This window comes from Arvicanthis niloticus, chromosome 13 (assembly GCF_011762505.2).
Source record: "Arvicanthis niloticus isolate mArvNil1 chromosome 13, mArvNil1.pat.X, whole genome shotgun sequence".
NCBI lineage: Eukaryota > Metazoa > Chordata > Mammalia > Rodentia > Muridae > Arvicanthis > Arvicanthis niloticus.
This window is the reverse complement of record NC_047670.1, coordinates 55,505,459-55,518,439: the sequence shown is the minus strand read 5'-3', so window position 1 is coordinate 55,518,439 and position 12,981 is coordinate 55,505,459. Positions and strand designations below refer to the sequence as shown.

Genomic DNA, 12,981 nt, shown 5'->3' with positions numbered 1-12,981 from the left:
TCTGCTCAAGCAAATGTTTTTTTCTTTTTAAGATAATGTGCCGTACATTTGAAATCATTTTTTTCGAGCATTCTACCAACTGAGCTGTATCCCCAGCCGTCATCTTTTTATATCAAAGTGTTCAGTTCATTGCATACATTACCAGTTTGGGGCTGAGGATACAGCTCAGTAGAAGAGTGCTTGCCTGGCATAGATGAGACCCTGAGTTCAATGGCCAACATAGTTAAATAAAAACAACTTACTAGTTTTAATAAAAATCCAAGCAACCAGTTTGCAGTTTTCTTTCTGGACTACCAGGAAAGGAATTGATAGAAATAGAAGGACTTTGTTCTAAGATGTTTTGTTGAATTTTTAAAATATTTATTTATTTACTTTGGTTCTTTGAGGTAGGATGTCATGTAGCCCAGGTTGGCCTTGAACTCTTGATTTTCCTGCCTCCAAATCCCAGGTGCCAGACAGAACTTACATCATGAGCCTCTATACCCTGTCATCTCACTGAATTCTTAAACTTGTGTTAAATTTTCAGCTTTTGTACTAAGTATTAGCGTGGCATCTAGAGTCTCTATCCATGCCAATGCTGATATTTGGGTTGACTATTCTTAAGATATTTTCAAGGGAAAGCGATTGCCATCCTAGGCTGTCCTGGTTTACATACCGGTGCATTTAAAATTAATTTCATTACATAAAGAGCAAAATATTTTTCTCAAATACAATGGAGTGTCAAGGGAAATATTTAAATAAGATCCCTCTTACGGAGCACTTTAAAGCAAATATAGTAACACATACATGCATTCTGAAATACCAAGATTCTGGTCTCCTACTAGGATATATTAGTACTTCTAACAAAACATTTTACCATCTAAATATAACTGGGTCATATGCTAATTAGTAATATTTCAGAAGAGGTTATTTTCATCCACCAATTTTCTGTTTCCTTTCATTATTACGAAGTTGTTAAACTGTGTTAAATTTAGAAAAACAAAAGCATTACCTTCTCTTTGGTTCTTGGGTCTGGGTTTTTCCTTCCATTGAAAGACATTGATTGAGTACATCCTTCAAGACGAGCACTGCTGGGTGCTGGGACACAGAGACAGCTGTGGTGATGGAATCGACTGGGACAAGGCTGGAATAGAGGAGTGCAGTGTTGCAGTTGCTCACAGGCTCCATCCAGGCTTTGGTAGCGGAGGGCATAGTAAGACAAGGCACAGACAGAAGGGCCAGGGCAGGCATTGAAGAGGCAGTGGTACTTGAGTTGAATTTTCAAACATAGAAGAAGCCAGACATTGCAGTAGAAGGCTGGAATTGCAGCACTCAAGAGTCAGAGGCAGGAGAATCTTGAATTCTAGGTCATCCTCAACTACAGAGTCAGACATTGCCTTAAATCCCCAAAAAGTAATATCTATAGATAGATAGATAGATAGATAGATAGATAGATAGATAGATAGATAGATCCATATAAATACAGATTATATAATTCAGATTATATAAGATAACAATAATATATATCAACATATAATATATATTTACCTCTTAAAGCAGAATGTGACTGGACACTATATTTCTATTCATGGGCTTTGCTGTGTTACAAGACTTAGGGAAGCTTAGAATTTTGTTCTTGGTACTTTACTTTGGAAAACAAGTCTTGTGCAAAATTCCTGTCAAGTTGTTTCAGCTTGTATTCTTACTTCTAAGACTAGTACATACAGAATTAACTACAGACTATGAAAAACTTAAAAAAAAAAATGGATTCTAGAAGTTGACAGTCAAGCTGTCTTAACAATTTTTTCCCTTTTAAATGTGAAGCTGTGTCTCCGAACACTTGAGTGACAGGTGATTTGGTCTACTAAGGAATCCAGCCCAACAGCTTAAATAGTTCAGATTACAAAGAACAATAGGTTACATTACATCTTAAACCAAACTTTCTGCCAGCCTGTTGAAACAAGCCCACAGCCTCACAGTACAAGAAGCAGAAGGAAAGTTTGTCTCTCTGTAGTTTTAATGTCACACAGATGCTTTAAAATGTTAACAAAAATAAACAAAAAGCCTTGAAAATGTATCATGAAAGGGAATGAAGTAAGCACTGAGCATGTGATTCTTCTGCTGCCTCCTCGTCTACTTCTCCATGCTCGATGCGTCCTCGTCTCCTCTGAAGGCGGGCATTTCTTCAGCTACAGCAGCACTGGCGTGATCCAAAGTGAGGTCATCAGTTCCCAGAACAAGACGGATCACCCTGTAGATCTGTTCACTTGTGTCTAGGGATCTTCCAGACTGAAGCCAGAATTCAGGAGTCCAACTTATACAGCAAGATGACCTGATCCTTCACAAACCCGCCATTCTGTCACCCTGTGCCTTAAAGTTTCAATAACGGAGCAGTCCGGTCATTTTCGTGCTGCCGTGTCACCCAGGATTGAGTTCTCTTTAAGGGCTTGGGCTTTCTTGATTCTCTCATGTTTGCCGTTCACCTACATGTGCTGTGATGACACCACTTGGATATGCCACCAATCACTTTGACCCTTTCAACCCTCCCCTCCAAGATGTCTTTCATAATTTTGCAGAGGTTCTTCAAACTTTGTCCTTTTCTCTTCCTGTTTTCTTTTTCTCTTCTGAATCTTCTGCAAGTTCCAGTCCTTCTTTGGTAACTGACACGACGGTCTTGCCCTTGCCTTGCTATGCACACTGTACACATCCATGGGCTCAGTCGCATGGATCACTTCTAAGCCATGGTGTCAGAGATGGCCCATGAAAGCCACGTTAGCTACTTCATCTTGGTCTCGGCTGTGATGGATGCGCTTCTGATTGTCCTTTGTTCTGGTGCAGCAGTCCTTGAGAGAAAGTGTCTCTTCCCCAGAAGCAGAAGTGTAGCACCAACGGCAGCTCGAATAGCGGCTTCAATTTTGAGTCCTCCTGAGTTCCAAGCTTTACAATTCTGAGACTTGCCCACAAAGCTTTCTGTAGTTCTCTTTACCTTCTGCCCGGTCAGTGAACAGCTTTAAACATTTCTTGACCAAATTTTTCCTGATAACTTTCAAATTTTTGCTTTGCTGCAACATTTCATTGGCAATATTTAGAGGGAGATCCTTGGAACCCACCACTGTTCTAATGAAATTCAGATACTCAGGGACTAACTCCTCACAGTTAACCATGATGAAAACTGTGTATGTGCAACTTGATGGGCTTTTTCTTTCTGTTTTCAAATATATGAAAAGGAATGTGTCTTGGGACAAGAGAAGGGCTGGGAATTCCAGTTGTCCTTCAACAGACAATGCTTTACCATGACATGCTCTTCCCACCCATAGTATAAGCTCTGGCAGAACTCATGATATTCTTCGTCAGGATGTCTGGCCCGAACAGGCTTTGTTTCACTTAGTTCTTCTTGATCAATGTACTTCTCCTTAATCTTCTTCTTCTCATCACTATTCTTTTTTCCTTTTTTAGCAGAACCATACACTTTCTATTTCTTCTTTTTCCTTCTCTTCCTCTTACCTCCTGTTTCTTCAGCCACTGACTTCCTTCTCTCCTTTCTTATCCACGGAGACTAATGGGGTAGCCAGTATCTGCGCCAGCCTGCAAGGCCTTCATGATGGCTTTGGTGCTAGACTGGCAATAGTACCAAGGTTATTGACCAAGTTAGCCTTGGCCATCCCAGTTCCAGTATCCATAATAGTAGGAGTTTGATTTTGTTTGCTGGAGATGAGATTAACCTGCAGGTCCTTCCCAGAGTGATAACTAGGACCTGTCAAACTCTCACTGCTGATCTTACCCAGAGCATCTGACGAATTTGAGATGAGGTCCCTCAGAAAAATCTCTTTGTTCAAACAGAAAGCATTGATGATGAAGGACATTAACTGGACAATGTTTCCTTGAAGGAACAAGTGTTAACCTTTTTCTCCTCCATAGGTTGGTCTTGGGTCTGGGGGTTTTATTTATCCCACTGGTTGAGAATAAAGTCACTACCACAATTTAAAGCCAAATTCGAAGCAAGCTTTAATTAAATACTGGCCAGGAGGATGGACTCTGGCCAGGTCCATACTTGGGTTCCCAAAAGGCGAAACTACCACAGGGCCACTATATTTCCCATCGGGTCCAATCAGGGGCAAGCATATATCCTGACACACTTCCTGCCTGCATACCTCCCACCTACATCCAACCAAGGGCAAGTGTACATCCAGATATATGTCCTGCCTGTGTACCTCCCACCCACATGTGATTAAACACATCCTGTGCAGATGGGTCAGGTCAGTAAACTTGTTTGGGGGGGTGGGGGTGAAAACATAAACAATAGTCTCAGCATTTAGCTTTGGCTCTGTGTGGCCTCACAGTGTTCTCTGGCTTCTTTCTTGAGTGACCACACATGAGCCATGACTAGCTGTACAAAGGCAATGAAGCAACTAATAGAAGTTTCTTGAATTTTCTAATTCTGGGTAAATACCAGAAGCTTTTCTCCAGCCTTCAAAAGTCCTGAGGGCCTGTGTGTTCATTCTGGTGTATTACATACTGTACTTTGTGATGTGTAGAGTTACCTAATGGTGAACTCAGAGTCAGAGCATCTGTCTACCTAGTGGAAGTGAGTGCCAGAGGATACACATGCCCCTCTTACTATGTTACAGTTCTAAGTTCATCGGTCTCTTAAGAAACAGTTTTCTTCCTTCACATATCCAAGTTAGGATGAGACTCTCTAGAACAGTCTCTCACACAGTGGGTTGGGATCCAGTCCTATCTAGAAATTCAGTCCCCAGATGTGTGGGATCAGGCAGTGGTCGAAACCTAGGTTCACCTGCAATTTTGGTTCCTTGCCTGCTTCAGTGGCTTCTTTCTGTTCATGATGCCCAGTTTGTCCCAGGCTGTTGTGGGTTAGTGTCTACTGACAGAAAGGACAGAAAGTTTACATTGTAGGAACCATCAGAGCAGCTCTGGAAGAGTGTCTGTTGTCCTCACACAGACAAAAGGGTCATTAAAAGGATGCTGCCCCATGAAGTGCTTCAGAATGTGCCTCCTGGGAGAGACAAAGGGTTTAATAAGGATAGAATGATGCATATTTTGTCTAGTTTATCTTGTAAAGGATGAAGGTTTGAAGGTACTAAAAATATAGTGGCTCAGAGGCAGATCAGTGGGTGAAGGGAGAAATCCTGAAAGGGAAATTATTTGAAATTTTCTGTGCCTTGTGTTTTAGTACCACTGAGAGAAGGAGAGAGAAGGCAGCCACCAAATGACTAAGGCATCAGTTATAGCTCGAGGATACTTGAAATAGAACATACCAGCCTAGCAGGAAAGCAGAGGACTAAATAGGAAAGATCCTATTTATTAAAATGGATTTTAAATGGAATGTTTCGGTTTTAATTTGGGGCTACTTGCTATTTTACAGAAGCTGTGTCTACTCCCCCAGAAAAAAGCCCATCGATGCAGACAAATATGAGTTTAGGCAAGAAAATGGAGAGAGCCATTGCAAATACTATCACAGAAAGTCCCCCACATTCTCCTCAGGAAAAGCAGACGGCTGCAAAAAGCTTTGAAACACTGATGCCTTTACAAGAATTTTGGCCATCAGGTAAAGATGAGTTCATCAGCCTGGGTTTGAGGATGTCCAAGTCTGAGTCCATGTTCCACAACCAGTCCTCTGTGGAGACACTCTACGTCTCACCCGCATTCAAAACCGTTAGCCCACTGAATGAGACCAGTAAGAACCTCCAGACACCTGCACAGTCCAGCATCTGCCGGATGGAAGAAGTGTGCCTCAAGCCTTTAGCCATGCGGGGTGAGTGTCTCCCCAAACAAGCCAATGAAGCAGGTGAGGATGCTCTGCAGAGCCATTCCGTGGCCTCTCGCCTTCTGTCCTTGTCTTGTCTCCTCTCACTCTTTGTCAATTCTATTAGATCACATGCACCACTGAAGGACTTCTTGGTGGTCTTAGGTCTCTTTCATTAAGTGAGTTGCAGATAATTCAAGCAAGTACTTGATCGAGTATACTACCCTCAGCTCTAAAACATTTCTGTGTAAACCAAATAAGATGTTACTGGCATTAGCTGAGGCTTCCAGTTAGACATGTAGGTAACTCATGAAGGGATTGTGTGCAAAAGACTTGGGTTTTTTTTTTTTTTATTTGTACTGGCACATGTGTGCACAGCTGTGTATACCTTCTTTAAGGCTCTATACTATTTGCACCAATGGCACAAGGAACCATGTCCTTTCTCTGTCTTTATATAAACATCAAGGACCTGGGCATAGCAGGACATACCTGTTATCCCAGCACTCTGGAGCCAAGGAAGGGGATTGAGTTCAAGGTAAGCAGGGCTGTGTAATGAGCCCCTGTGTAAAACGAAACGAATGAGATGGGCTGCAGTATTGATTTAGACCCTGTGATAGAGGGTCAAACCTGGTTGTTGACTGCCAGCTATTAAATCTTACATTATGCAATTATCCTTTCTTTTGCAAAGTTCATTGGTAAAAAATTGTGCATGAATTTTTCAAAAACAAAATGGTGATTTTGTTGGTGAATTCTGTATGATAATACTTACCAACTCATATAAATTAAAAGATTTTAACATAAGTCTTTTAAACTGCTTCAAACTCAAATAAAAAATGCATATAAACAAAAATATTGGCAGCCAGCAGATAAAACTACATATTAATAAAAACAGTGGAAGCAGCATGCAGGGGTTAAATAAATTGACCTTGGTGTCAAGGGCAGTGAATAACAGAAGAATCTCTTTGAAAAAGAGATTTCAAAGGTTACTCTTGTTAAACCTTTTTGACTAACTTAAAGGAGGTAAAACTGAGTCTTAGAGTTGTAAAGATGGTTCAGCAGGTGGTAATGTAAGTTTGATCCCTAGGAACCCACACAAGAAACAGCACACCTACTGCTCAACATGTTCTCTCTTGATTGTCATGCACACCATGGCACAAGTGTGCATGCATACACATGGATGGGTGGATGGATGGATGGATGGATGGATGGATGGATGGATGGATGGATGAGTGGGTGGAGGGATGGATAAGTGGGTGGATGGGTGGATGGATGGGTGGGTGGATGGATGGATGGATGGGTGAATGGATGGATGGATGGATGGATAAATGATAAATAAAATATAATTTAAAAAATGAATCTCTGTTTTGTCATCAAATTCACTTTCCTTCTAAGACTGCCTGCAGAGGAAGCCACCTAGCACTGTGCTTTGATGGGCTCTGACTTGACTGTCCTCTAAGAAGCTGCAATGGTTATAATGAAGTCGATAGACCCTCTAATCCCACCTCTTAGTGCTGGTCTAAAGGCTGTGGAACCTGGGAAAATGGGGCCAATAAATGAGTTGGACTGAAGTCCCATACGATAACCAACTTTACTCAGAGCATCGGACAGTTTGTACTCTGGAGGCTAAAAAGAATCACATGAGTTCAGGGTACAATCACAGGGACCAGCCACATATGGCAAAAACATGTTTTTCATAGCCACATTTAATTGAATAACAACAGCAAGCAATAAAAAGTAATCTGAGATAAACTCACTCCTGTCTGCTACACCTGAGAGGAGCACAAACAACAGTCCAAGAACAATCCATGTTCTGAAGCAACTGAGGTCATCAGACTCCTGGCTCGTTTTCTTGGAGTGTTCTCATAAGCACTCAGAATTCTCCTCAGAGCTCCATTCTTGAACCATGTTCTGACACACCTCTAATAATATAAAGCTGAAAAATTACTAAAGGCTTGTATATCAGAAGCCCTCCAAGAGAGAAACACAGGGTCTGGACTCCAGGGAGAAGAGCATTTTAATGAGTCCAGGTTGACCTCAGTCATTCCCCTCCTTGGGTAAGAAGTGGGTCCCCAGCCTCGCTGGGCTTTGGAGACAGTTTGAATTTGGGGTTCCAAAGTAGCTCAAAGCCCAAAGTGACTCAGGGCCAGTGAGAGAACAAGAAACCGCAGGGAAGGAATACTTTGTCTCAGAAAGTGCATGCTGCAAAGCTGTGCGTTCTCAGCAAGAAAGAAACTAAAGGGGTGGGGGAGCTTCTTAGAGACCAACAAGCTCAGCAGAGCCTCTGATGACGCGCTGATGCCAGGAGACAGACAGCATCCAGGCAGATGCTCCTCTCTCATTCAGCTGGGCCCTGGGGACCTGAGAGGCTGCACACTGAGAGCTACACTCTGGGAAGGACAACACTAGAAACAGCACTGTCCTTCATGCAGAAAATCCACATGGTCTAGAACACAGTGACTGCCTCAGGCTCCATTTGGCATCTAGAAGACAGACCTTTTTGTGAAAGCTGCTATAATTTTTGATGAAAAACCTTCATCAAGTCATTTCTATCTATGTTGCATAAAAGCTCAGTGGAAATTTTAAAGTTAAAAAATAAAGTCCTGAAATTAAGATCCCGAGTCTTAATTTCATATGCTGCTCCACGCGGTCTAGCAGGCAGGCCCAGCCCCTGATACTGTCACGCAACACTGTCACCTGCAAAGTTCACACTCAAGAACCAAGGCTGGAGCCACCAGCATAGCAGGACTATCTTGGACCCACCAGCAATATAATGGCACAGAGGCTTTTTTAATATTTAAAAGCCTAGGCCTTTCAGCTAGGGCAGTCTCCCAGATACTCTAACCCAACTAATCCTGGCACTATGTCCTGCCTCTCAGCTCCTCTCTGGTTTGCCCATGGAATCTCCCATGTCTCGTTTCTCCTCCTAGCATCACTCTGTCCCTAAAAGATCCAGCCTCTACTTTCTGCCTGGCTATTGGCCCTTAGCTCTTTATGTGAGGAAAATGAGTATTTATAAAATATGAGACCAGTGATGGGCCATAGAAATGACAATACCAAGATCCTGCCAGCATTTAGCTCTCTGCCAGTACAGAATTAACAATTGAATATACAGAGACACACCTTCACACAATGTGCCCCAACACACCAGAAAAACTCACAGAACTCTCATATGTTAAGTAAATTCATGATCTTTATCTGGCCTGATTTATGCATGTCCTCAGCTATGCGAGGCCACATGCAGCTCACACCATGTGTTTGACATCCCCAGCAGAGCAACAGGGGAGAATTCAGTGAACAGAGCATCAGTGGGTGTCAAGGAAATCTTAGGGAAGACTGAGATGGCTGAGCCTATAAACTGTATATAAATTCTACCCAAATCTTTGGCTAACTAATTACTAGCTAACTGTACAGAGTACCCTCCAATCCCTGCCGGAAACCAAAAGAAAGGAAAGCCTTTAGCTTCTTTCTACTTTGTGGCTGACAGTTTGAAGAGTCAGGCAAGTTATCTGCCTACAGGAATGAGAGCTGTCTCCAAGGACCGTCATAGAATCAAGAGACTCTACAAACATACACTACAGTGTTTTTAAATGCTTGGCATGGAGCTGGAGGGTTGGCTCGGTGCTTATGAGAATGTGGTGCTCTTACAGAAGACCCAAGGTCAGTTTCCAGCAGCTACATCGGGTACCTCACAGCAGCCTGTAGCCCCAGCTGCAAGGGATCCAATACACTCTTTTGGACTCCCTCACTCACATGCACTAAACACACACACACACACACACACACACACACATTAATTAATTAATTTCCAGACACTTGAAGAATAGGGAAATGTGAACTATAATGAAGACATGGAAGAAGTTTCTAGAAGCTGACCATGATGACAGAGATACTGTGATTAGCAGACAAGTTCATGAAGCAGCCATTAAGAATATTCAAGAACATATGCTGGCATGCTGGAGGACATTTTGATATGCAGCACTCATGAAGTGAGGGCGAGAGGACAGTGAGTTCAGGGCTAGTCTAGACTATACAGTGAGTTTGAGGGTAGCCTGGCTGGCACAGCAGGACACTGTCTCCACAAACAACAAAATACTGTATTCCAGGACTATAAAGTGTCACGATGAATGCACAGAGAAGACAGTCTCAGAAGACAACACTACAAAAGGACAGAAAGGAAATAGCAGAGATGGAAACGAATTGAAATGACCAGTTCACGGGATGGATTCAGCAGTGGGCTGCAAATGAAGGGGGGAAAAGTAAGTGAACATGAAGATAAATCAACAGGAATGATCTAACCTGGAAAATGGGCAGTGAATAAGTAAGGGGGGCTGCCTTGCAGGAGCTTCACAGGCAGGCTGACATTGGTGTGCCAGGAGTTCCAGAAGACAAAGAAAGTAGAGAGGGCGTTATGTGAAGAGATCCTGGTGCCAGACTCCCACATTTGTGGCTAGAATAAGCTCCCCAAGTGAAAATGCACACACAGAATAAGTATAAAGAAAACTACGCCCGAGCTCTCTGCCATTAAACACATGGAGCCCACAGGTGAGGTTTAAAAGCAGCAAGAGAAAGAGTTGTGTTCATACAAGAATCACATGTGGGTGTTGGCAGTGTGGACGCTACCTCAGCTTCCATCAGGAGCTCTGAGAGACAGAGAGAGGCCAGCTCACAGGTCAGAAGACAAAAACTGTCAGCCAGAAATTCCATATCTAGAAAAAATTTAAATGAATAAAAAAAAGTGTTCAACGACAGAAACTTAACTCATGATCAAGAAATCTATTAAAAAATCTATAAAAAGGTGAGGAAATATTTGACAAACAGGAAACTATACTATAACTTGAATCTACAAAAATGATGAGTCTTGGAAATGATAAATATCTGAGTAAATATAAAATACTGTTTTTTCTCATTGAAAAAGCACATGTAGAAAATATACATGCAAAATTATAATTCTGTATTTTTGTGTTTAAAACACATATAAAAATAATGTAACATCACAACATAAAGAACATGGAGTTTATGATGTTGTACCATTTAATGAAGTAAAAAAGGAAAATTATATGTACTTATGGGTACAAGGTGATGATATAATTTTGCATACAATATTGAATGAATAAAGGTTCATCATCTCAAACAAAAAAAATGAAGTCCACATTTTACACAGCATACTACAGTATTAATCCTAACTCATGAAAAGGTAAATGTGTTTAATCACACTTTGAAAAAGAGAACATGGGCTGGCAATGTGGCTCAGCAGGGATCTGAATTTGGTTTCAGCATCCATATCAGCAGCTCACAGCTGCTGGCAGTCTCAACTCCGGAGATCTGACTTACCTCTGGCCTCCATGAGTACCCACACCCATGTGCACACACACACAGGTATACTCACACACACACAGGCACACTCACACACACACACAGGCACACTCACACACACACTGTTTAGTAAGTCTTTAAAAAAGAAAGAGGAAAGTGTGGATCTGGGTGTGATGATCCAAACCTGTAACCCAGCATTCTAGAGGCAGAGGCAGAAGAACCAAGAGTTCAAGGTCAGCCTGGGGAATACAGCAGTACCTTGTCTTATAAAACCAGGGCTGGGGATCTAGCCAAGGATAGAGCACTTGCTGAGGATGCAGAAAGCTCCGGGTTCTATCCCCAGCACTACAAAAAAAGAAGAAAGAAAATTGATTTAAAATATCAAAACTATATTTAATACAAAAGAAAGGAGGGGCTGGAGAGATGGCTCAGAGGTTAAGAGCACTAGTTGCTCTTGCAGAGGTCCTGAGTTCAATTCCCAGCAACTACATGGTGGCTCACAATGATCTATAATGTGATATGATGTCCTCTTCTGGCCTGCAGGCATACATGCAGGTAGACATAATAAATAAATCTTACCAAAAAAAAAAAAAAAAAAAAAAAAAAAAGGAAGAAAGACACAAATCAAACAAATGGAACAAAGTAGTGGAGCTGGAGTGACGCTTATGTCTGCAGTGGGAGCCTGAGGACCTGAGTTGTGTCTCCAGCAACCACACAAAGCTCAGCGTGCCCAGCCCTTACAGTCCCAGGCTAGGGAGGTGAGATGGAATTCCCTGGACAAAATGCCTAGTTAAACCAGTGAGTTGGCAAACTCCAAGTTCAGCAAAATGTCCTGGCTCAAAAAAATTAAATGAGGAACAATAAAGACACCCCACATCAGCCTCTGGCCTCCTTGTAAACACGCGTACAAGTGCGTGGGCACCCATGCTTACGGGCACCCTCACACATGCAAATATAAGATCCAGCAATAACTTTTAAAAACCTACAGTTTGAAGTGTATGTTCTCAAGATCCAATGAGATTACATTAGAAAACGATGATAAAACTCTCAGAAGAACCCTAAATGCTGTCTGTGAGACAAAGAAGAAACCAAAGGTTAACTGAGAAAATCTTTCCAACAGTGGCTGATTATGAGAAAGACAGTAATGGAGTGGGGACGTAGCTCAGTGGAGTGCTTGCTTAGCCTGCTTGAGCCCCAGCTTTAATCTCCAGCCATGGGGAGTGGGGTGCAGGGAGGGGTGGTAGAGAATATCCTATAAATACCAACGTCAAAGGATTATAATAAAGTATTACATTATCAATGGGTCTAGCTCCTTAGTTGAAAGGGATAAGCTGGTAAATGACTGACACTGACCTGAGATGACCTTTGTATTTGTCAAAGGTCATAGATAAATGATAGATTCATGTGCATGTGTGTGTATGTATATATATATATATATATATATATATATATATATATATATATGCCTATGTTAAAGGTATATGTATACCTAAAGGTATATATACACATACATATATACATACATATACATTAGGGAAATGCGTCTGTAAACAAACATATATACCTAAGTATGTTACCAGAAATGTCTTAGAAATAGTGCCTCGGTCCCGTGCAGTCTTCCTGGTTTACTCTAAGGAAGGGGGAACACCAGTCTTCCACCCGTTCTTTCTGGACACTCACAGGGCATCACCCCATCGTTTCATGAAGATAGCTAATCTGCTACCCAGGTCCAACAAGCAATGCAAGAAAAGTAAATTAGAGAACAACATAGATTGACATCAGACGCAGAAATTCTTAAGATGTTAGCAAATGGAATCCACCAAGACCAAAAAGTGCCAATGTGCCATGACCCAGGGGATTCGCCCCAGAGCGGTAGCATTGGCTCGACGTTTGAAAATGAATCTGTGCAGTCCGCCACATTAATA

General features: G+C 41.9%; 1 protein-coding gene and 1 pseudogene across 1 annotated transcript in view; one reads left to right on the top strand and one right to left on the bottom strand.

Annotated features, from left to right (window-relative positions):
• Enthd1 (ENTH domain containing 1) overlaps positions 1-12,981 on the top strand; it is a 109,143-nt gene that overhangs the window by 80,189 nt on the left and 15,973 nt on the right. Inside the window, exon 6 of the mRNA XM_034517065.1 lies at positions 5,363-5,785. Within this exon, the coding sequence (XP_034372956.1) occupies positions 5,363-5,785 (423 nt within the window). The remainder of the gene's footprint in view (positions 1-5,362; positions 5,786-12,981) is intronic.
• LOC117718643 (heat shock protein HSP 90-alpha pseudogene) lies at positions 2,113-3,579 on the bottom strand (annotated as a pseudogene).